Source organism: Phoca vitulina, unplaced genomic scaffold (assembly GCF_004348235.1).
Source record: "Phoca vitulina isolate PV1807 unplaced genomic scaffold, GSC_HSeal_1.0 scaffold4, whole genome shotgun sequence".
NCBI lineage: Eukaryota > Metazoa > Chordata > Mammalia > Carnivora > Phocidae > Phoca > Phoca vitulina.
The window spans coordinates 74,573,150-74,599,924 of record NW_022589707.1 but is presented as its reverse complement, the minus strand read 5'-3'; the positions used below and the strand labels follow the sequence as shown (position 1 = coordinate 74,599,924).

At 34.9% G+C, this 26,775-nt stretch overlaps 1 protein-coding gene across 1 annotated transcript in view; it reads right to left on the bottom strand.

The window, feature by feature from the left end:
• The window catches only part of GNAT3 (G protein subunit alpha transducin 3), a 53,460-nt gene that overhangs the window by 19,354 nt on the left and 7,331 nt on the right, over positions 1–26,775 (bottom strand). Inside the window, exons 2-4 of the mRNA XM_032402290.1 lie at positions 11,912–11,954; positions 5,829–5,970; positions 1,308–1,465 (exon numbers count right to left, since the gene is read on the bottom strand). Coding sequence (XP_032258181.1) covers positions 1,308–1,465; positions 5,829–5,970; positions 11,912–11,954 — 343 coding nt within the window. The remainder of the gene's footprint in view (positions 1–1,307; positions 1,466–5,828; positions 5,971–11,911; positions 11,955–26,775) is intronic.

Sequence of the window (26,775 nt, the reverse complement as noted above, 5' to 3'; positions counted from 1 at the left end):
GACAGGAATTCTTTGTCCCCAACACTATCTTGTGCTCGTTTCGGCAGCACATATGCCAACACCATTAATCTCTCACTTCTTCCCTAGAATTTTGTTAAACAACGTTTTAGGAGACTATTCCACAATTCAATTTCTTATTGTGACTGCCCTTATCAATGATTTATATAGAAAAGCAGTGTTTTCTATACTACAGAGAGTTCTGTTAGTATTAAGATGTGGCTAGGTGCTGGGACACATAAAATAATCCTTTGAGTTTGTGTAATCACATGATGATATGCATTCCCTACTCCACCAAAGAGACTTTGGTGGACTTTCCTCCAAGGGCTTTAGAATTTAAAATGAACATGAGTGAGTAATCACAGAAGACTGTTGTTGTTATTAGTTTTTCCTAAAATTTATATGGTTTGTTTTCTCTCTATAATCCTTCTGACCATCATGATCAGAAGTCTGAAGTATCATGCAAGTTTCATTGTTCTGTCTTCATACAATCTTCCATTTGTTTCATTTTTACTGTATATATATTTTTTAAAGTATTACTAACATGTTCTGTTGGGAGTTCATCAAAAGGACTGTATTTATACCTTTTTAGACATTGCTATGCATGTCTAAATATAATTAATATAGAATAATTAAATTATATTTGCATACATGTGCACACACAGCACAGGTTAAAAATTGCTTACTAAAATAGAAATTTAAAATAATTTTGATAATGAAATTATTCAGACTGTCATAACCTCCTAACTTCCTTATGGCTGATAATTGCCAACTGGATGATAGTAGCTGTGAAAATTATATAATCTCTCTCAAGACTCAAACAGAATCCCACAATACACAAATGTTTTGGAAATCATTATTTTCCTTCTAGAATTCAGCATCCTAATCATCGAACCAAAGGAGTGAAAGAATGTGTCATTAATAAAATTATTTTGGAAGATGATTTCAGCAATAGGACTAGAAATGAAATGAATAGCCCAAAACCTCAGCATGATGTCAACAATCTGCGTTAATGTTGAGCACAGTGCACAGTGATTAATTCCTTTCAATTGGGAGAAAATATTTGCAAAATAGGGGTCTCAGGCAAATAGTTTCAAAATTAGTTATTTTAAATGCTCCTTTGCTTAGATTTTTAAATCTCATGATGTCACCTTGATCTTTATTTCTCTTCAATTACTTTTTATTTTAGTCTAACAAAATGTGAAGCTGTTTGCATTCCTCATTGGTGATTACAAAAGCAGAGTTTGAAGAATTAGAATTCCTAATATAAAATGTTTCAACTATAATTGTTGTCAAACGCATTCACTTACTAAGCTGCTGAGTCGTTGAGGTGATACTCAGATGCCCTTTCAAAGCAGGCCTGAACTCCAGGGTCCCTCCAGAGTCGTTTTATTACCTCGGCCAGTTTGGGTGTCATCCCGCCATCTTGCAGAGTGTTCGCCATCGCACAGAGTTGTTGTTGGTCTTCCTAGAACAATGTTTTTGTGACAATGATAAAAATGTGTTGTTATTTGGAATCACGTAACTTTTTTTTAATAGAGCACTTTCATTTTATTATTTTTATCTTATTCTTTTAGGTAATAATTTTGTTGAACATCTATTCAGTGTATCTTAAGGTCAATGGAATCTTAAGTGTCCTTATAATGGCTGGGTGAAGAGTTCTCTGTTGCAAAAACTATGTATCGTTATATGGTGAAATTAGGATATTTTGGAATATATCATTAACTTCTGAATATGGTGTCAAAGGGATTAATAATATTTCAATGTAAATCCATTGAGATCTCAGTCAAAATTCAAGGAGAAAATATAGTGTCTTTTACAAATGAATCCAAAACTAGGAGGCTAATTTGCGAAACCAAGAAAGACAATGAGCATCAGAAGAAGAGTCAGACTTAGACTACTTTGTGCAGTGTGAGATGGCTCCCAGTGAAGAACGGCCAATGAGAACTTGCTGTTTTTCTGATACAATTCAATTTATTATGTTAAAATACTAATAATAGTTTATTTCACCATTTTATTAAAAATCTGTTCTTTGCATTAAAAATGAAAGTATGTCTCTCATTGTCAAAAAGAGGCCCTGTTAAGACTAAAAATCTTATTACATCTGTCTTCACATTCAGTTTTTATTGCTAACCCAAATTGATCAGATGACTATTAAGTCAAAAGTTGTAAATGGCCCAAATCCAAGGACTGACCCCATTTTCATATATTGGCACAGAGTAAATTTTTAAGTCCTTCTTCCCAATAAGTTGGGTGTGAGAGAGGGCTGCAAATCCAGCGAAGTATGACCCAGCCAGCTTAGCTGGCATCCTCCCATTTGCCTCCTTTCACTGTTAAGGTACCATTTAGGACAAATTTAGGATGCAGTGAAACAGCTGCTCAGACTAGTTTGTCACTAAAGGGAAAAAATGACATGCCCTGTCAGCATTCCTTTACAAACCAAACTAATTTCTAATACACTCTTTCATTAAAAATTTTTTTTCCAATTTCAGTTTACACTTTATTTGAATAGATATCATGAAAATAGTCTCATCTTGAACATGTAAATGTGATAAAGTATTCTTCGACCACCATCTCAGTCCTTGTGCTTCCCCCAAAGGGCAGGTCATCGTATCCGCTTGGTTTTTTGTCTTTCAAGACCTTTTATGACTTAGCTTATTGCTTGCATAGGTAAAGCCGATGGTGGGGGTTTTCAAACCAGCTGTGCCTTCTAAGCATGTGGGGCACTTTTTAAAAATACTGATACCAGGACCTCAACTCAAACAAAATGAGGCAGAACCTCTGGATGTCAGATTCTACAAAGGTATTTTTGAAAATCTTGCAGGTGGCTCAAATGCGCAGCCTGAGTTGAGAATCCCTGACAATATACAGTTTTCTTTAACCATAAATAATATCTTATTGGACATATGGAATTTTAATTCGTGAAGTTATTCTACAGTTGTTAAAGGGCTGACATGGTAATTTAAAGAATCAAAATTCATGTGTTTAAGGAGTTGGGCCCCCCAATCATATTTGAATTTTTAAAATATATAATACCAAAATCAACCAGTATTATGAAAAGATGTCTTCTACATAAATAGCCAAAGTGATGGAAAACTGATTTCTACTGATAATCTTACTCTCATATTTTAAAAGCTCCAGTAATTTCCCAGGCACATTTTCAACCACTTACACGTGTGGACATGTTACAGAGCTCACAAACACAACACTTCTTAAAAGAAATGTACTAGTTCTGTCCTATCCCCACTGGTGATAGCATTTCCTTTTTTCAGTAATTCTTTCCATAAATGAGGATTTGGCTCCCCATCCCAGCTGTGCTGCACTTTTGAAATAGCTGATGCTTTGTAATTACTTGTTCAGCTTCAGACTTCCCTCTCTTGAGAGCAGATACTGTTTCTATTTTATTTACTGCTGATCCCTCAGGGTATCCCCAATGTCCAGTCAGGTGTCTGCCATATAAATCATAGTTTAATATAATTTTTTCAAATGATATTAGATGTGTAGATTTTAGTACATAAATTTTAATGAGCTTACATTCGGAGTGATTATTGGAAAATAAATAATATTTACTAGAATCATGACCTGAGCCGAAGGCAGACGCTTAACTGACTGAGCCACCCAGGTGCCCCAACTTCTCACATTTTTCAAATAGCTCCAAAGTTGTTTTGTTTTTAAGTGGATTTCCTGTATTTCTGTTTGCTTCTGTAATAGTCCTTGAAACTTAGTGAAAAAAGCACTAAAGTTTTGTGGATAAAGAAACCCAAATGTAGAGATATTAAGTAACTCATCCAAATTTACAGAACCAGTAACCAATAAAGCTTATGGACATTTTCCTTTAGGGCTATAGTGTAAAAATATATAAATTATATAAATAGCTAAATTGAAAGCTATAGAAAACTACTTTCAGAGTACACGCACATAGATGTTTAGCAATTAATCTGTTAAAGAAACAGTTCAAGCCAGGTATTGAGTATATTAATCTTAAAATCAAATACTAAAGAAGGTCACTGAAATTACTATAGTTTTCAACAACTGAAATCAAAATTTGAGTTACATGGTACCTGCCAACTGATGTTTGACACTTAAGGGCATAGGTCCTCCTGAGAAGTCGTATCAGTCCTTCAGTGCTGCATAAATTACTCTTTTACCACTTAATGTACAGTTTGAATAAATTGCATTTATCTTAATTTTTTGTCAGCATAGTGGCAGCAATCTACAGAGTCTATATTATTTTCACTCCACCTGCATGCCAGATCATTAAGATGTTAATCAGTGGAGGATTAGCAATCATTCCTGATCATTAAAAGTATTTTTACAAAAATCCCTTCATTGGGAAAAGCGCTCTAATGGAAGCCGGAAGTGGGTTTTGCCAAAACACTGGCTATGCAATGCAAGCCACCTTGCTAATCCTCTTTGGCCTTTATTTTTCACATCTATAAATATGAGGCTTATACCAGGTTGTTTCTGAAGGGCCAATTTAAAGTCTCAGATCCTTAGGAACAGCCAAGGTCAGAGGGATAACCAAACTACCCTTAAATAAAAAGGGGATCACCAAGTCACGGAATGGTAAAGAATGCAAGGATATTGGAGTTGAGCTCTTGTAAGTTCCCCTCTTACACGTGAGTGGGAAACTGTAACCTAAAGAAGGAGATGACTTACTGGAGCCCACTTTGAGGAAAACTAAAAATGGAAGAGGAGTCTAGCCGAACTCCTGACTCTGCTTTACAAAGGATCTGCCCTGAGAACATACTTAGAATTTTTGTGCTCTTTGTTGGAAAATGGCAGAACAAGATGAGGGTTTACCATTTCCTTTAAAATTAACAGCACGAAAGAGGTATTTTTCTTTTTATCCTAGTGGTGTCCAATGGTAATTTACATGGTCTAACCCTAAACTCCTGGAGGGGTAGGAAGAGGAAAGTACAAGGGTCATATTCCTCTCTGTGCTTAACATGCTGTTCCTCTCTTTCTTATTGTTAGTGTACCAGGTATCTAAGTTACACTGGGAGCAGTTCAATTGATATCATCTGGGGGCACCCAGCTGCTCCAGGACAGGACAAACGGAAATGAGTGTTTTCCTGTTGATTGTACACTATTACTCCTTTTTTGCGTGTGGTTAACTATTGTTCTTTGGAGAACGCTATATGTTTCAGTTGCCAACTAAAATAGTTCTATATGCTTGCACATAAACTGTTTGAAACTAAGTGGGTTTTTAATGTATTTTAACATAAAATAATTATATTACAAAATATAAAATAGAATGAAATGAAACTGTTTAGATGCTACCTTGTAAACATAACTCTGACCACTTGAGTATATTTATTATATAAAAATCTTACTTAGTCACAGAATTTTGAATTCTTTTTTAAAAAATTAACACTATAAAATAATCATTTCCCTGCCCAACATTGTCTTATAATTGTTGTTGAACAATAATGATAATTAGAATATTATTACTATTACTCTAATGTTATAAATATAATCACTCTATGAAATGACTCATAATTAAACTAAGAAAATAAAAGTAGAGCTATTGCAGTTTGATTTTATGGGATGAACTCTTCTGTATTTAGTAAACATCAATATTTTACTCTAATACAGTATATTATTTGATATTAGGTTTGATTCCTAGGAAAAAATGCTGAATAATATTATGGCACACAAAGTTTCATTTGAAGAAGAAAAGGATATCTTACACTAAACAGAATTAAAGTTCCCCAAATTCATATTTTATATTCTTAAATTTTTGGTGTAGATTAGTACTACAAATTTAGTTCTGTTTTCCGGCTCAAACTCCATTGTAGGACTACAACTGTCATTATTTGCATACTTACTGCACTTGTGGGATTTACATAATCAATCCCAAGGGTAGTCATGGCTTTCACAATAGCTAGGATGGATTGCAATGTATTACTGTATATTACTGCTTTGAACTCCATGCATTCTTGCTCACTGTAACCATTCTTATGGATGATCCTATAATTTAAACATGAAAAGCTTTTGTGAGTTGAGCAATTTTTTAAAATAATATTAAAACACATCAACAATAATTTGCTTGACTAAAATTCCAGTATATATTTGTTACAGAAAATATTGTCCATATGTATATGTTAAATCTGAACAATTACATGGCTTTGGACTTTTATTATTATCATTGGGACTTAATACAATATTTTCTTTGTGAGCTCCTTGTGCAAAATATAAAGAGGACTTAGAATTTGCCCAAAGTAAACCAGTATTTAAAATGAGTAAATCATGAGAATTTTACTTAGAAAGCTTATTATTTTCAAAAAACAAATTTCCAGTTTCCCAGGACAAAGATACATACAGAGTTCTGAAACTGGTCTTTATAACACGATGTCTAGAGGAAGCAAAGTAATATAGTAGAACATTCAATCCTTTTCCTATCACTTAAGACACACTGGAAAATAGGAGTGACTGCTTTCTATTTATAGCATTAACAACGGCATCTTTTTTTTTTAATGTAGGTAATTACCTATTAAATGCTATTAAATCCCTTGCTACTTTTCCATCTGTGTTCGTGCCACTAGTTCTCAAAGTTGAAAGGCTCACTTTATTTGGCTGAACTCTTCTTTTCCTTCCATTCACTCAATCAAAACTCAAAGTTTTATTGTTTAGGAATGTTAGATTGAAATAGATTTACCTTCAAAAGCTAAAATCTCTGCATATGCTAATTACTTTATTGCTTCTTTGTTGTATAATATGTTATTGCTCCTTTTTGTTGTTGTTGTTTTTGAAGTTCTTTGTGTACATTAGGCATCATTTTGGAAGTCATATTCTGAAGGGTTTGTGTTTTATCTATACACAGAGAAGCTTTCGCATAGGGGAAAAAGAATACAAATGCCCCCCAAGATATTAAAACTTTTTTTTAATTATGTTATGTTAGTCACCATACATTACATCATTAGTTTTTGATGTAGTGTTCCATGATTCATTGTTTGCGTATAACACCGTGCTCCATGCAGTATGTACCCTCCTTAATAGCCATCACTGGGCTAACCTATCCCCCACACCCCCTCCCCCCTAAAACCCAAATATAAGAATTTCTGCAGTGAAAATAGAGGTAGCCCCTATATCCATTATTGACTGTTTTTGCCATTTGCTTGCCAATAATTGCTGTATTTCTATTTTAAGCATGGCCATGTTTATCTTGCTATATTAAACACATAACTTTAATAAGTAAATAAAGTAGACAACTAAAGGTTGTAGAAAAATGCAGTAAAATGTCTTTGTGGATAGATCAAGAATAAGTTCATTAAATCTCAGTTCTTTCTCAAAAACTGAAATTGGAAAGTTATTTTAATTACTAAATTAAAATGGCAGTTACCACTAAACTTGGGGGCATTTAGGTTTTCTAACTGGAACAAGTTCTGATTCCTATCTTTTTATCATAGGATAAGGAAACATCACAAAGCAAAATGGCAAGAGCAGACTTTAAAAAATCCAGCCGTAGTGGGACTTCAAGCAACGTTGTTTTTCTAGGAACTGCGTAAATCCATTTCTGTGAGATAGAGCTTTCTACTTGCAAGTTGATTCCTAAATCTGTTCCAGTTAATGAGCTTTTACTGGGCATTTTCTGTAACATACTGCATTATGTGCTGAAAAGAATGAATTATACTTTCTTTCCTCCCCAAAAACCTATAGACTAGAGTTCCACTGTCCAATACAGTAGCCACTAGATGTTAATTAAAATTAAAATAATTCCTCATTCACACTAGCCACATTTCAAATGCTTAATGGCCACATATGACTAGGAGCTGCCATATTGGAGAGCACAGACAGAGAATCTTCCTGTCATCACGGAACATTCTATTGGACAGTACTAGATTATAGAAAGGTAGAGCATAAAATCCATTTTTATGCAGTGATAGTATATAACCACAATGTCTGCATGTGGTACCATAAACTAGAAAAGAAAAAGTGATAAACTTTATTGGGAGTAGGTGTAAGGGATCACAGGAGACTGCCTGGGAGCAGTGATGATCAGTTGAGTTTTCAAGGAGAAGTCGTTATTTCCAGATAGTGAAAAGGAAGAACATTCTAGGCAGAAGGCTCAGTATGACCACATAGATGGGTACCATCATCAAGCTCTCAGTGTGTGCAAAGCATTGTGTTAAGTCCTTTATACGTCTTCTCATTTCTTGCAATAAGTCCTTTAAAGAAGGTAAAATTGTTACCTACATTTTACAGGAGAGTAATGTAGGCACAGATAAATGAAGGAACTACCCCTAACTTATTCAGTACATGGTACAGTTGGGCAACGAATGCAGTCTGGTTTGGGAGCCTGTGATCTTAGCTGCTAAACTGTACTGCCTTCTGCAGTCCACGGAACTCTGTGAGTTCAGCACTTCCGGTGTAGAAAGCAGGAGGGGGGAGGTCATGGGACATTAGAATGAAGAGACAGCTAAGAGCTGGATTCTAAAGTATCTTATGTATCCTTCAAGGAGTCTGTTCTTGATAGTTCATGAAGAGTACAATTCGGGAAAGAGATGCAGTTTTCTTTTTAAAGAAATCGGTTGGTGTTGGTGTGGATATTGCAGTGGAAGAAAGAGGAGGGAGGGGAAAAGTGCTTTGCAGGGTATTGTATTAATCCAGTTCAGAAATGCAGGGGTTTTAAGCTAAGGCAGCAACAATAGGGATAAATGACAGCCTTGAAGACAAGAGTTGTGTCGATGTGGCAAAACTTAGAAAGTGAATGTCAACCTATCTACACTCAGATTAATTGTTTTAGAGACCTGTGCTGCTATAATTCATTGTAGGGACAAGGAGGCCAGATGGGGAGATAACTTACTGTTGTTTATTCTGATTTGGACCTATCCATAGAATATGGAGGAAGCAGGAGGTACCTGCTTCCCTAGTTTAGACAAAGTGAATTTGAAAGAAATATCCTGAGACAGTCCGCTTGAAGATGAGAGTAAAAATCATTGTACCTTAGCAGTTTTCATTTGAAGATATAAAGTAAGCAGAGAAGGGGGCCAAGTGCATTAGATACACCAGCAGTTAGGATGTGGTCAGAGAATCTGAGAGTAAAGCAGGCAATTAGGAAGTAAACCAGGAAAGAGTTATTCTAAAAGCCAGGGTGAAGTTTTAGAAGAGAAAAGCCCAGTGGAGTTGAATGGAATTAAAATAGGCACCGGGTGTTATACACAAACAATGAATCATGGAACACTACATCAAAAACTAATGATGTAATGTATGGGGATTAACATAACATAATAAAATAAAATTAAAAATAAAAAAAAGGAAGTCATGATGGGGTGCCTGGGTGGCTCAGTTGTTAAGCGTCTGCCTTCGGCTCAGGTCATGATCCCAGGGTCCTGGGATCGAGCCCCTCGTTGGGCTCTCTGCTCAGTGGGGAGCCTGCTTCTCCCACTCCCCCTGCTTGTGTTCCCTGTCTCGCTGTGTCTCTCTGTGTCACATAAATAAATAAAATCTTAAAAAAATAAAATAGGAACTCATGAGCATTTCAGACAAAATGGCAATTAGGAGATAATACTGATGTTTATAAGGGCAATTGATGTGGCATGCCAGAGGCAGGAGTGATGGAAATGGTTTAAGAGCAAATGGAAGGTGGAAGAATGAAGAGACCTAATGGCAATGATTCTTCATAGAGTCTACTGAGAAAAGGAAGGAGGAGATAGAATGAGGATACTCTTTGTTACTAACAAAAGCAATACTTGCTCATTGTAGAAAATGTGAAAAGTCCAGCAGTATTCAAAATGAAGGTGCGGGGCGCCTGGGTGGCTCAGTTGGTTAAGCGACTGCCTTCGGCTCAGGTCATGATCCTGGAGTCCCAGGATCGAGTCCCGCATCGGGCTCCCTGCTCGGCAGGGAGTCTGCTTCTCCCTCTGACCGTCCTCCCTCTCATGCTCTCTGTCTCTCATTCTCTCTCTCTCAAATAAATAAATAAAATCTAAAAACAAAAAACAAAAAAAACCAAAATGAAGGTGCAATGTAACTTTAAATCCCGGTATTGAGAAATAAATATCATTGAACATTGGCCTATATTCTTCCCTTTTGAAAAACTATTTTGTCATAGTTGAGGTAAAGATGTTTATGCAATTTTGGATCTTAGTTTTTTTAACTAGCATAAGTATTTTCTGCTATTAAAGCTTTCTCATATACTTATAACTTGTAATGGATGCAAAATATTGCAATTGAAAGGTGAATTGTTCCATACTTTTGCAATCTATTTCCTTGTGTTTTATTTTAATTTAGGGTACTTTATTCTATCTCATATTTCATTATTTTAAATAAGACGAATCTAAATCTCTTGGGGCATAAATGTTCATATTTTCTTGTTTACATTATTTTATTTTTGTGCTTTTTCAAATTTAAATTATTTTACTAAAATTCTCAGAAATATATTTAGATCAATAATTATTATTTTCCCAGTTTCCTATGTAGATTGCAAAAATTATTTCTATAAATTTGCTATAACAAATTATTTTACTGGTAGTAATGAGAAATATTAACTTCTCCAAACCTCACCTTTATTGGGTAATATTATTTAAAATTGTTTGCTAATCTGCTAAGATAAAGCATAGCTCATTATTGCTTTGAATAGATATTTGAATTTTGTCTTGTGTGAATTGTCTGTTCATAGTCTCTTTCCATTTATATATATTGGGCAGCTAATTTTTCTTACCAGTCTATATGACTGTTTATATTATGATAGTCAATTATATATCATATTCATTATAGATTTTTTCTTTTCTTTTTTAAAACTTATTTATGGTTTAATATATTTAAAAGTTTTAATTTTTAAATAGCCAAATAATTGGTTATGTCTTGTTTTACTGCATTTAACTTCATAGAGAATGAAGAGGTAAAAAGGATAGGGATTCGAGCATGATTAGAACCAGAAAGAAAAGAACAGGTGAACCCAGTGGGAATGTGATGGGGGGTGTGAGATGATTTGGGTGCACGGATAGAGCCGAGAACCCAAAAGCAGTCTGAGCAATGATCAGGAGAAAGGAGTGTCCTGTTCTTCAAAGACAGAAGAAAAGGAACAAAATTTGGTTGCAAGTACACCTGTCAGGAAATTCCAAAAGTGGGACTTAAATAATTGTTTGTATGGGACTTACATGACATTATTATTTGAAAAGAAAGAGAAGACCAGTGATTTAGATTCTAAACAATCGCATCATTGACTGGGATGATGTCATCATGTGACATATTCCAAAGAACAAGATCCTCCAACATAGAACGGAAAATTAGCCAAAAAAAAAAGATGATCTTCTTCTCCTATAGCAATAGTTGTCCTTGAAAATTCTCCAGCAGTGACAGAGCCATGAGGTTTTACATAATCACCTCCACTTACCAATTGAAATTTTATTCATTTAGACATTATATTCTTGAATTTTAGCACTTTTGTGTTTGTTGTCTCATTAAGGAATCCACGTCTAGTTATTTCATTATAAAAAGATTTTTAAAAAGTAGAGAAAAGAAGTGCAAAAATAAATTGAAATCCACGATAGTAATAACTTTAAATAAGCGCTTTATTCCCAGGTAGGCAAAATGCCAATTAAAAATACCATTTCCTCTTAAATTCAATTGGGTCATCGATGGACATATTTTGAAATGTTTATGGCTTCTGCCCACAATACCGAAGCCCTAGATTAGGCCCAGATTAATATATTTAAAACATGACTGCTTTGAGTATTCATCTTGTTGAGAGGCAAAATTTAAAAGAAAAATGGAAATTCCAATACCACACATAAGTTACACTCCCTGCTAAAGGATAGGAGGGACGCTTGCACGGGAATTGAACTAGCCCTGCCACCACCTGCCCGGATAGACCATCAGTCGGATTTTCCCAAAGTATTTCTTTTCAGACTGGTCGAGTACACAGACAGACTTCAAATATCAAACATGTAAAATAGGGTATACCTACTTCATTTGTTTAACGATCGTACTTTTTCCAGATTCTCCGGCACCTGCAACAGAAAGAGGGGAGTGTTATCAATTGCTACACTAAATTCATATAGATAATAAACTCTGGGATTGTCACTTTCTTGTGGGTAAATCTTGACCAGACAACTCTCCTATATAAAGAAGAAAAATAATCTCTGTCAAGTCTTGAAAGATATTAGCTGCCTACTTTCCAGGAGAGCAGAAGAAAATAAAACCCTCTATGACTGATGTTAAATCCAGATATAGGTCTGGCTTCAAGGGAAAGGGTATCTTCTAAAACAAGAATCATATACTCTCAGGAAAAAAAAAAATATTATTGCATTTGAACATAATTTGGAAAGCTCATGTCTCCTGGGTTTGCACCCCAAGGAAAGTGGTCCCAACTTTGCAGTCTCTAGAAAACTCTGTCTCCCAGAATGTCTCCTCATATATCCTATTTAATTAAATAGCAATAAAAAAGAACACTAGACAATTGTCTTTTATTTCCAGAATTGTTTGAAGCCTATTCTAATTGAAGAATGGACTCTTGTCTTTATTATTGTGTTTACCTTGGTACATAGGTGTTTTCTCTTCTGCTTAAATAAAGGAGTTAATAACACTAACAACACTAAGCAAACCTAAAGAGCCTGCAGATAACAATGATGCAGGAGTATCTGCAAATGGATTGCATACTCCAGGGGGAGGAACAAGGGGTGGCAGTAATACCATAGAGAACCAGTTGCATTTACCTGGAACGTTTATTTTAGTTGATGATATACAATATACAACTTTATTTTGGTATGTTTGGCAAACATTGTATAAAGAGATGCAAAATTCACATGATTTTTTTAAAGATTTTATTTATTAGAGAGAGAGAATGAGCAGGGAGAAGGGGCAGAGGGAGAGGGAGAAGCAGACTCCCTGCTGAGCAGAGAGCCTGATGCTGGGCTCGATCCCAGGACCTCGGGATCATGCCTGAGCTGAAGGCAGACACTAAAGCAACTGAACTACCCAAGCGCCCCAAAATTCACATGATTTTTAAAATACAAAAGATGAAACTTTGATGAAAAAATCTGATTGTTTCCAGCTATGTCTCAAGGCCTTTTGAGCATATTTCTCGAGTGTCCTTTGCCATTAATGAGTGTTGACTTGGGAAATGAAACCCAAGAAGTACTGAAATGAAGTGACCTAGGTTTGAGGATTTGGCTCTGTCCCCATGTGTGCACACATATGTGTTTGTGTGGAGCTGCGATATCTTTGGTAAATTCGTTAGCCTCTTAATTTCCTTATCTATAAACTGAGAATATTTACCTCACAAGATTATTAGAAGACTATAATGACATAATAAGCATGAATTTATCTGCCAACTACCATGCAAAATAAAACATAGAGCAATGTACTTAAGAATCCAGGGATGAAAGAAATTCTGTGGTGTTTTGTAAAGAGAACAGTGTCAAGATACCCGACATGTACTAGGTGAATGATGCTGAAGCAACTGGGTGTTCATGTGGAAAAACAACACTGACTTTTATATAACAGTAAGCCAAAATTAATTCGAACTGATTCATAAACATGTATGTGTTTTTGTGTATAATGAAACTCTAAAAGTTCTAGAGCAATATGTAGATGCAACATCTTTCCAAACTTGAAGTAGTCAAAATGCTCTTAGATAGGACATAAAAAAAAAAAAACCAAAACAACAAAAAATTGAAAATTGATAAGTTGGACTTGTTCATGGTTAAAAATGTTTGCTCTCCAAACACTATCAAGAAAATAAAACGACAAGCCAATGTTTCCTAGGAGGAAACGTTCACACCATGTATGTCAGGCAAAGGACAGGTAACCAGATTTATAAAAACTATTGTAAGTTCATAATGAGAAGACATAAAAATCTAATAAAAATTAGGCAAAAAAAATTAAATTGATGTTTCTCAAAAAGAGATATATGTGACTAATAATCTTATAAAAAGATGCCCAATATTACTAGGAATTGAGGAAGTGCAAATAGCAGCATAGAGAGATGGCATTACATAGCCAGTAAAGTTGGCTAAAATTTAAGATTCACAATACCAACTATTGACAAGGACATAGAGCAACTGGAAGACTCTAGCATTGCTGTTAGAAGAGTACATAGTATAGCTACTTTGGAATGTAGTTGGCAGCTCCTAAGATGTTAAACATAAACCTATCATATGATCCAGTCATTATACTCCTAGGCATTTACTTCAAATAAATGAAAATGTACATCCTCACAAGGATTTGTACATGAATGGTCATGACACTTATTTGATAGCCCCAGAGCAGTAATACCCAGATGCCCATTAACAGGGATAATAAAATGTAGCCTATCTTTATAATGAAATGCTACAAGCAGTAAAAAGGAACACATTATTGACTCGTGCAACAACATTAATAAACTTAAAATGATTATGCTGAGTGAGAGAAGACACAAAAAAGTATATTTATCCCATATATTCCATAGTATATTTATTTCATTTATATAAAACTCTAGAAAGTACAAACCAAAGCATAGTGACAGAATGCAGACCAGTGCTTCCCACTCACGGGAGAGGAGAAAGGCAAGGATTGTAAAGGCACTTGAGGAAAATTTGGGGGTGATGAAAATGTTCAGCATCTTTAATCATGGTAATAATGATTTCATGGTGTGTACGTCTATCAAAACTCATCAAGTTGTACCCTTTCAGTATTTGTAGTTTATTATATATAGATTTTATCTCAATCTTGCTTAAAAAACATACATCCTCACCAACTTAGAACAACAACATTGTAGGTCATTATCCAGAATAATACAGAACATAAAACACCAACAATTTTTGAGGTCTAATAGTGCCATAATATCATTAATGTGTGTTTTATGAAGTAGGATATTACATATTTATAGTTATACTTTAAACAAGATAAATGCAGTGGGACTCAGGAATGTTCATGTAAGAGTGTTGATTAAAATGATGACTAATGTGAGGATGGCTGCCATATGAAGAGTCTAAAAATGGATATGATTCTTGAGAGTGAAAATGATGGGAGAATTTGGTTAAAATTACTGCAAGATGTAGGACATATTGTATAGATAAAATGGGATATAATGACATACCTTTTAGTGTATTTATGTGATAAATACCTATGTATTTATCTTTAGTGTATGTGATAAATATGTATTTATCTTTATGGAAAGGAGAAAATTCAGGCAACCACTTGAACTTTGAATGTTCTGATTTTATAGATAGGAGGAAAGCAGAGAGTCACCAAGAGTTGGCAAAACCTGATAATACAAATTTGTTCATAAAATTTTTAGATACAATCACCAATAAATCTTGAAAGTATTGGGGGGGAAATTCAGTATTTTGTAACTGATATGAAATATTTTTTAGGATGTATCCTCAGGTTACAACTAAACTTTTCTTGGAAATTTGACATTAAAATATGGTATGTGACCAAGCACCTGAACTAAAATACCAATGAGTAGATTTTTTTGTTTTCTCATCCTAATTTTTGTATCTTTAAGAGAAGCAAGAAACCGATATATTACTGTCAGCTCCAAAAATTGGGTCACAGACACATTCGAAGTCTCTGTGTGCCTGTTAATTTTGGCAGTTTTAAAATTTCCCAGGAAAAATCCCAATTCAGGAAAACTAATAAACATATATATCCCTTACCAGCATGGCAGTCAACTGCCTTGTTTTACCTCTGTTTTTATGTAAGCAAAAGTAATATGACTTTTGGTAACCCTGAATCTCAGAATTTTATTTAAATTTATATCAAAATATATACTGAATCGGAGGACCCTGCTTACCCTGTTTCAATTTTTAACTCCACTGTCACTCACTTTAATCTATTTTCCCTACTCCAGTTTTTCCTAGCGCTTATCTTGTTCTACAAACTTACAAATTACTCACATGCTGTTTTTAATTTTTCTTGTCTGTCTTCCAATGCTGTGAGGTCAACTGCACAAGGGCGGGGGTTTTTGTTTTGTTCCCTGATGGATCTAAAGCATCTAGAAGAGTGCCTAATCGTAGAATTTCAATGAAATAAATGAATTCTTTAAATTCGTGCTTCAAAACTAAAATTTTGCCCTCTGTCTTGTATATTATATTTTTCACATTGCAACATTTCTCCCCGATTGGCACTATTTTCTTAAGCCGTGATAAACAGATATAATGACAGCTAAATTGAATTCTACCTCACAATGAATCTGTATTGTCTCAGCCTATCTAAGTGTTTCTAGTTCCTGCAGTTTATCTGCAACGGCTGCCCACCTTATATAGCCAGGATATCAGAGTGGCAAAGCTATGGGAAATGAAATTTTATTGCCTGGTGGGGATAAATGGATTCTTCCTCTTGGGTAAGCCTCCGGCATACTTCTCCTCATGGCTTTATACTAGTGTGGTCTACACCACACAGCATAAAATTTGATGAATGCAAAATCAACCACAGTAATTTGCTAATCTTTCTTTGACAGATGGGGCAAAACCATCTCATTTAATAGTGACTGCTATGTCCAAGAGTAAAACTTTTGGGGATCAAATAAAAATCACATTATCACCTCACCTATCTTCAGAAGACAACTGGCTATGTTATTTTGCATGGCTGAGCATTGCTTGTTTGCAACAGTGGTAAGAGCAAATCGATGAGCTTTGTACAATATCTTGGTTTGCTGGCTTCAGAAAATTTGCTATTTTGCTCCAGGCTGTGCATTACTTTGGAAAAATAAAAAAGTTATCTGGCAAGATTATAAAACTGTTCTTGGTAGTTTTGTTTTAAATTCTCTAGCAGTAGATGTGGACATGAGAAATTATAGCATCAACCTCTATAGCTGACATATTTGGAGAATATCTCACTTCTCCATATTTATATTTATATTATTTATATTTATGTTTATATTTATATTTATGTTAATAATTTTGCTATATGGAAAATTACAGAGTGATAGGGATGTGGGAGGAAAGCCGATGGACCCAATAGGAACTCCCTTGCTTGTTCATGCAGGTGTATTTAGTCTTACATTTTGTTGAATCGGAATGGAAATATTGGGGGGAAAAGAACTTTGGAGAAAATCTGAGACTGAGAAAAGGAGCTCATCTCTATTATATTTAATTGTGAATCATACTGACAACACTAAGATCTGGCACATTTCCAAAAGTATTTCTGAGTCTAGAGGGCATCTTATTATAAAATGATTCTTTCTGGGTTAGTTGATCATTCATGACCTTTCTTGGGTAAGCAGAATAATCAGTCATGTTTAAAAAATAGTAGGTAAGGGTTTTTTTTTTAATGAAACTACATATGAAATATGAGTATTTTCTTTGGAAGACTTTACAAAAGGTATCTGGAACATTTCTTGCTCTATGTAGTGACTCCAGTCTTTTATATGAAGGTCTAGTATAGTCAGCTACAGCATTAACAGGAAAATTTCTGAAGAAAAGTAAATCTCTCTAAAATCTCATTTATTATCTGAAACTCTATTATAAAGTTATTTCCAAAATAACTTATCAAGTCCCATAGTCACAATGATTCTGGGTCATAGTTCACAATAACCATTCCATTCTTGTATGATGAGATCATGTTACAGAGTCAAATATAGACATTAAAACAGCATGTTCACATAGGCTGAGGGCGTCCCGAAATAATCTCTTCCTTCCAAACTGGTCATCACTAAAATTATTTTCTGGGCCAAGGGGTACTAAGGGAATTTTATTTCTTGGAAATGGATAAATGTTTCAAATAATTAAATATTTAGGTTTATGCCTCATATTTTAATACTTATAAATTGTTCCTAAGAATTAGAGATTTTATTCCATGTTTTTATTTGCAAATATTAAAAACAATTTTAAAGCTGTATAGATACTTGTAACTGAACTTCAGCTGAACACATTCATTTGCTAAAAGAGGCAAAATGAGAATAAACACTCCAACCTGTTATCCTGCATAAGATTTCTTGTAGGTGGTTTTAAACATCACACAACTGTGCAGTAGAATAAAACCTCAGAAATCAACCAGTTACCTGTGCATATCTCTTCATTCCATGCATTGAGAAAAATGGGTCCAGTAGAAATTTTGATACGCACCCGAAGTCCCACATCTACCTTAAAACAGAGAAGCTATGTCTTCTGACTCCCATATTAACACTGTAATGTTGCTTTTTTAAAAAATAAGCACTGGTAATGTCAATATCAATATGATTTCAACACAGAAATTATTTTAAATTCCTTCATTTTAAATTAATATGAAAGCAGTGTACTTTTCATAGATTCTGGTATGCAGTGTCTGCTTGTCATGCATTTATAGACTGCAGCATGGAAGGTTTTTAGGGTAGCCCTTTTGAACAACTTAATTTTATTGCAGGGACTCTTCCTCTTTCTTATGGAGCAACAACAAAATTATCTGTTTCTTCTGCATGACAACCCTTCAAATCGTCTAGACTGAAGGTAGGAAAATGTGATAAGCATTTTGGAATTAAACAAATGTGGGCTCGCAGTCATTTCTGATCTTGATCAAATTTAATCAGAGAGTCAGTTTTCTCCTTTATAAAATGGAGCTATTAATATCTACCTCTTAGGGTCAGGACAGGTTAAATTAGAGATATGAAATACCCAAGACATACTTTAACTCATGGTGAGTTCTCAATATTTTCTCTTAATTGAAGCATGCTCTCTTTTCTAAGAGACTTTTCAAGTTTAATATGTTCTGTTCCTTTAATCCTTTCTCGTGGAACGTAATATTTAGACCCATTCCACTCGGAACTGCGCTCCACGTGAAAGCCAGTGTATGAAGTACTGGTACTGAAAATTGTGTCATAGATATCAGGAGATTTATCAACATCACTGATATTCTGATGTAGTAGGATAGGAATGCAACCTAGGCTGCCCTTGCTCTTGGTGCTTGTTTTTAAATAGAAAACTTAATTCGGACCATGATTCATTTGCCTTTTTTTTTTTTTTTTTTTTTTTTTCTGTATCTTTATCACATTCTTTACCTATATTGAGTTTGGAGTATTTAAGATTTTTCTACTTTTCTTCCACACCACCTCTTAGCAAACAGATTCTTTCACATAGTACACATGTATCATCTTTTTTAAACCTCACTTGAAGATTTCTGTTAAATTCCATTTAGTTTATTTGGACCAGTCATTTCTGGTAGTTCAAGTCAGTTAGAATTTTGATTTTGTTTGTCACTATATGTTGCCAAACTCTGAATCTTACTTGAGTGTGAAATGCTGCCTATCCACCTTCACCCAAATCCCTGGTACGAGCATTGAATAGGAAAGGGTGAGGGGCAGGAAACTGCCTCAAGTGCCTGAATCATCACTAGCCCTTGTTCACTATCTGTAGTAACAACGCTAACGGTGTAGTAAGCAGGGCTAACAGTAGTTAACTATGACAACCACGGAAGGGTTTTATACATACTACTTATCTGGTTAAGGGAATTGCCTTTATAGCTTGTTTGATAAGAGTTTTTATCAGGAACGGATGAAAGAAGTTTATTATTTGTGTTTGGTTCAGCTTCTAACATAACTATAATGATTTTTCTCCTTTAATGTGACAATGTAGTGAATGATATTAATGTTCTAATACTATTTTAACCATGCAATCTTGAGATAACTCCCCCCCCGCCCACACACACACTTTTTTTTTCTTATATTTTATGCATTGTTAGAATCAGCTTGCTAATATTGGCTTTGGTCTTTGTATTTATGTTTCTAAGGAGGGAGATAGGCCCGTCACCGTCTGTTAAATTTTGTTGTCAAGGTTATCAAATAATGCATTAAGAGGTATTTCTTTCTTCATGTAATTTTTAAATGATTTGTTCATGAGATAATTGGTCGGATTTACTTGTAAAGTCATATACTGAATTTGTAGATAAATTTGTACATTTTCTTTTGCCAGATAATAAACAATATCTCAATGTACACTTATTTTTCCCAGACATTTTATCCTAATAATCTTAAAACCTGCAGAAGTTTGAGAAAATAGTACATTGGAAACCTCTATTTTATTTTTTAAATTGAAGTATAATTAACATAGAGTGTTATATTAGTTTCAGGTATACAACATATTGATTCAACAGTTCTATACATTCTTCAATGGTATATATTGAGTATATAATAAATGCTCACCAAAATAAGTATATTCATCATCTGTCACCATACAGTGTTATTACAATAGTATTGACTATATTCCCTCTGCTGTACTTTTCATCTCCGTGACTTATATATTTTATGACTGGAAGCTTGTAATCCTCTTTATCTGTTTTGCCCATCTTCCCAATGCACTACTCCTCTGGCAACCACCACTTCTCTGTATTTAAGAGTCTGTTTGGTTTTTGTTTGTTCACATGTTTTGCTTTTTAGATTCCACATAGGAGTGAAATCATATGGTATGCATCTTTCTCTGACTTGTTTTACTTAGCATGATACCTCTAGGTCCATTCATGTTGCAGACGGCAAGATTTCATTCTTTTTTATGGCTGAGTGAGAGTCCATTGTATTTACCACATCTTATTTATCCATTTAGCAATTGGTAGACACTTGGGTTGCTTTTATATATTGCCTATTGTAAATGATGTTGCAGTAAATAGAGGGGTGCATATGTCTTTTCAAATTAGCGTTTTCATTTTCTTTGAGTAAATATCCAGCAGTGAAATTACTAGATCATACAACATTTCAATTTTTAATTTTTTGAGGAAACTGCAAGCTGTCTTCCACAGTGGCTGCACCGACTTCCATTCCCACCAACAGTGCATATGGGTTCCCTTCTCCACATCCTTGCCAACACTGGTTATTTCTTGTCTTTTTTGATATTAGCGTTTCTGACTGGTATGAGGTGATAGGTCACCATGGTTTTGGTTTGCATTTCCCTGCATCCATGGTTTCGATTTGCATCACTGATGATGATTAGTGATATGGAACATCTCTTAATGTGTCTTTTGGCCATCTGTAGGTCTTTGGGGAAATGTCTAATCAGGTTCTCTGTCCATTTTTTAATTGGATGATGATGATGATGATTTGGTATTGAGTTATATAAGGTCTTTATACATTTTGGATATTAACTCCTTATAAGAGATAACATCTGCAAATATCTTCTCTCATTCACTAGGTTGTCTTTTTTTGTTGATGGTTTCCTTTACTGTGCATATATATATATATATATGTTTTCTTATTTTGTTGTAGTCCCAGTAGTTTATTTTTGCTTTTGTTTCCCTTGCCTGAGGAGACATTTCCATAAATAAATTGCTAAGAGTGATGTCCAAGGGATTACTGCCTATTTTTTTTTTTCAGGAGTTTTATGTTTTGGGTCTCCCATTTAGGTCTTTAATCCATTTTGAGTTTATTTTTGTAGTCTAGTTTCATTCTTTTGCATGTAACTCTCCACTTTTCCCAACACCATTTATTGAAAAAGCTGTCTTTTCCCCATTGTATATTCTTTCCTCCTTAGTCATAGATTAATTGATCTTATAGGCATGTGTTTATTTCTTGGCTCTCTATCCTGTTACATTGATCTATTTGTCTATTTTTGTGCCAGTACCATACTATTTTGAATACTAAAACTCAGTAGTATATCATGAAATCTGTGATTTTGATGCCTCCAGCTTTGTTCTTTCTCAAAATTGCTTTCGTTATTCAGGGTTTTTGTGATTTCATAAATATTTTAGGATAATTTATTCTAGTTCTGTGAAAAATACTATTGGTATTCTGCTAGAAATTGTGTTGAATCTGTAGATTGCTTTGGGTAGTATGGGCATTTTAATGGCATTAATTCTTTCAATGCATGAGCATTGAACCTATAGGTTTGTGTTGTCTTCAACTTCTTTCCTCAATATTGTATAGTTTTCAATGTATAGGTCTTTCACCTCCTTGGTGAAATTTATTCCTAGGTATTTTATTCTTTTTGGTGCAATTGTAAATGGGACTTTTTAAAAGTCTGCTACTTCATTGTTAGTGTATAGAAATGCAACTGATTATGTATATTAATTTTGTATGCTGTAAATTTACTGAATTAATTTATCAGTTCTAGTAATATTTTTGGTGGAATCTTTGGGGGTTTCTATATACAGTGACATGTCATCTGCAAATAGTGAGTTTTACTTCTTCCTTACCAATTTGGATGCCTTTTATTTCTTTTTCTTGTCTGATTGCTGTGCCCAGAACTTCCAGTACTGTGTTGAATAAAAGTTGTGAAGTGAATATCTTTATCTTGTTCTTGATCTTAGAGGAAAAGTTTTTAGTTATTCACCATTGAGTATGTTTCCTGTAGGCCCACTTTGTTAAAAGTTCTTATCATGGATGTATATTCTATTTTGTCAAAAGCTTTTTCAGATGATCATGTGTTTTTTATCCCTTCTCTTATTAATGTGATATATCACATTGATTTTGTGAATATTGAACCACCTTTGCATTCCCTGGAATAAATTCCACTTGATTGTGGTGAATGATTCTTTTAATGTATTGTTGAATTCAGTTTTAAGGACTTTTGCGTGTACGTTCATCAGAGATACTGGCCTGGTAGTTCTTTTTTTTTTTCTTCTTTTCTTTTCTTTTCTCCTTTTTTTTTTTTTTTTTTTTGTGGTGTCTTTGTCTGGTTTTGGTATTAGAGTATGCTGGTCTCATAGAAGACCTTTGGAAGTTTTCCTTCCTCTTCCTTTTTTTGGACTAGCTTGAGAAGAATAGGTATTCACTCTTAATGCTTGGTAGAATTTACCTTTGAAGGCATCTGGTCCCAGATTTTTGTTTGTTTTTTTTAATCCATTTGGTCACCCACACCTTTTGACTAGAGCATATAGTCCATTTACATTTAAAGTAATTATTCGTAGGTATGTACTTATTGCCATTTTGTGAATTGTTTTCTGGTTGTTTTTGTAGTTCTCTGTTCCTTTCTTCTCTTGCCCTCTTCCCTTGTGATTTGATGGCTTTCTTTAAATGTTACGCTTGTATTCTTTTTTCTTTATTTTTTGTGTATCTGTTACAGGTTTTTGATTTATGATTACCTTTAGGTTCATATATAACATCTCACATGTACAGTAGTCTGTATTAAGCTAATAGTCATTAAGTTCAAGCACATTCTAAAAACATGAAATTTTCCCTCCCTCATTGATGTTTTAGGTATATAAAATTATATTTTATATATTTAATTTTCTATATCCCTTGACTTATTTTTTGTAGATATAATTGATTTTAACTGCTTTTGTGTTTTAACCTTTCACACTGGCTTTATAAGTGAGAAATCCATTACCTTTACTCTGTATTTACTTTTACCTGTGAAATCTTTTCCTTTCATAATTTTCATCTAGTTATGACCTTTTCTTTCCACTCAAAGAATTTCCTTTAACATTACTTGTAAGGCTGATTTAGTGGCGATGAACTCCTCTAACTTTGTTCATCTGGGAAGCTCTGTATCTCTCCTTCTATTCCAAATGATAACCTTGATGGGCATAGTATCCTTGGTTGCAGGTTTTTACCTTTCTTGGAATATATTATGCCCCTCTCTTCTGGTCTCCAATGTTTCTGCTGAAAAATCTGCAAAGAGTCTTATGGGGTTGTCCTGTATATAACGGTTTTCTTTTTTTCTAGCTGCTTTTAAAATTCTCTCTTTATCATCACTTTTTGCTATTTTAATTATTATGTGTCTTGGCATGGACCTCCTTGGGTTAATCTTGTTAGGGACTTTCTGTGATTCCTGGTCCTGAATATTTGTTTCCTCTCCCAGACATGATTACTCTTGATGATGTCACTGAGTTCCCTTAACCGATTCCCATTTTTTACTCTTTCTGCTGTTCAGCTTGCTTGCTTTCCATTACTCTCTTCTACATTGCTGATTTGTTCTTCTGCATCTTCCAGTCTGCTCTTGATTCCCTGTGGAGTATTTTTTTATTTTCACTATTGAATGCTTCATCTCTGACTGATTCTTTTTTATATTTTGTATCTTTGTGAAAGCTCTCACTGGGTTTATCCATTCTTCTCAAGTCCAGTGAGTATTCTTATGACAATTACTTTGAATTCTCTACCACACATATTTATCTTTGTTTCACTTAGCTTTTTTTGCTGTGATTTTGTCTTATTCTTTCATTTGAGACCTATTCCTCTGTCTCATTTTGTCTAATTCTGTGTTTGCCTCTGTGTAATAGGGTGATCAGCTACATCTCCTGGTCTTCAAAATAGTGGCCTTGTGTAGAAGAGGTCCTGTGGTACCCAGTATCCCAATGCCCCCCCCCCCACCCTGGTCACCAGAACCAGATGATCCAGAGGTGTCTCCTGTGTGGCTGCAGGTGCCCTACTATTGTCACTGAGTTGCGCTTGTTTTCTGCCCAGGCAGCTGCAATGTATTGGGTGCAGACATATCCAGTGGCAGGGCTTGCTCCCTGTGCGGGCAGCTATGAAGCTTGGATGCAGGAATTGTGGTGTGCTGGTGTTGGGGGTTATCTTCCCTTCTCCCCAAGACAGGAATCATTTTGGAACGGTACCGTTCCCTGCTGGGGCTGCTTGCACAGTGTGGTGGTGGTGGGGGGCTCTTTAAGGGCAGAGACTCAGTTTCCTATTGCCTTCTGACTCTCCTGGAGTTAAGCCCACTGATTTTTGAAGTAATCGGGGTTAAACCCCACTGATTGTAAAACCTCTCAAATTTAAGCCCCACTGGTTTTCAAAGCCAGACCTTATGGAAACGTGTCCGCCCGCCGTGAGTTCCCTGTTCCTGGGGTATGTGGGTGGAATTTGATCCTCTTGCTTTGCTGCACTTGTGGTGTCCCTCCTGTTTGTGGTTAGTCTCACTGGGGGTTTGGTTCACAACTGCATCTGCACCGCTCCTGCCCTTTTTGATGTGGACTCCTCTCTACAATTAACTGTGGAAGGTCTGTTTGGCCAGTCTTTAGGTCATTGTCAGAGTTAGTTGCATATGTGTAGCTGTTCTCTCAGTGTGTCCAAGGAACAAGGTGAGCTGAGCATCCTCCTACTCTACCATCTTCCCTGGACTCCCCTAAAAACCTATATTTTATATCATTTACCAATTGTTAATGTTTTGTCATGTTTCTTTTCTTTCATATATGTATGAAATAATGTTATATATGTATATACATATATATAATATGCTTTGTTTTGCTGAACCTTCAAAAGCAGCACTTTACCCAGAAATACTTCAGAATGCATAAGAATAAGGTCATTTTTTTTCTATAAAATCACAATACTAGTTTCATGTTCGAGAAAATTTATATTAATCCAAAATGTGATCTAATATATTTTCTTTTTTTTTTTTTTAAAGGTTTTATTTATTTATTTGACAGAGAGAGACGCAGCGAGAGAGGGAACACAAGCAGGGGGAGTGGGAGAGGGAGAAGCAGGCTTCCTGAAGAGCAGGGAGCCCGATGTGGGGCTCGATTCCAGGACCCTGGGATCATGACCTGAGCTGAAGGCAGACGCTTAATGACTGAGCCACTCAGGCGCCCTTGATCTACTATATTTTCTACATCCAGTTTTATCTGATTGTTCCAAAAAATGTTTTTCATACCTTTTATATTTCTTGGATCCAAGATCCAGTCAAGGTTTATATATTCCCTCTGGTATTATGCCATTTAAATTTGTTTAATTTAGAATATTTCCATTTTCATATTGTTTTTAGTTTGTTTTTATGACATTAGCATTTTTGTAAGGTCTAGGGTAACTTCTTTTATTTATTTATTTATTTATTTATTTATTTATTTATTTATTTATTTTAAAGATTTATTTATTTGACAGAGAGAACACGAGAGCAGGAACACAAGCAGGGGGAGTGGGAGAAGGAGAAGCAGGCTTCCCGCCAAGCCAGGAGCCCAATGTGGGGCTCGTTTCCAGGACCCTGAGATCATGACCTGAGCCAAAGGCAGATGCCTAATGATTGAGCCACCCAGGGGCCCCTAGGATAACTTCTTATATAATGTCCAGTATTCTGTATTTATCTGATTAGATTCGACATAAATATTTTAGCATAAATATGATATAAATAATATGGGTTTTTTTGTGCATCACATCAATATGCTTATGGTATTAGATATATTTCTATGACTATTAGTATGTCTGAGTACCTATTTCTGTGATAGAATACTAATAAGCATCACAAATCTATAAGATACCTTATCAGGCAAACTAAGCATGTTTCATTTGTGAGAAATATTGTGGCTATGTACTATCTTTTCTAATGAAATTTTATTTAAGTACTTCCAATTTTATACTTGTTTTAAAAATATAATATTTAAAAGATGATATGAGCCTTTTTGGATTTTAAGAAGTATTTTAGGGGCGCCTGCGTGGCTCAGTCGTTGAGCGTCTGCCTTTGGCTCAGGTCGTGATCCCAGGGTCCTGGGATTGAGCCCCGCATCGGGCTCCCTGCTCCACGGGAAGCCTGCTTCTCCCTCTCCCACTCCCCCTGCTTGTGTTCCCTCTCTCGCTGTGTCTCTCTGTCAAATAAATAAAATCTTAAAAAAAAAAAAGTATTTTAAAAATATGTCCTCTTTCTTATTACTATATGTTTTAGGCTGAAAAGGGAAGAAACTAAAATACAAAATTATGTGGTTTTCCCCAAAGAGGCCTATTTTAATTAGAAATATAGATGATAGATAGATTTGTCTAAATGTTCATTAATTGTGGAACAGGCATTTAAACACCTTTTTTTTTAAATAATAAAGTTTCAAAAAAAAAGGCCTTGGTTAATTACATGGTTATTTTATCCACATTTGATAATTGGGCAAAGGAAAACAGAGGATTGAATATATCAAATCTCTAGTGCTCACTGGAGTTGTCCCTCCTAATTTCCAGACCCATATATTCATCTATTTAATAGGTATTCCACTTGATTGTGCTATAAACATCACCCATTTGAATGTCCTAAA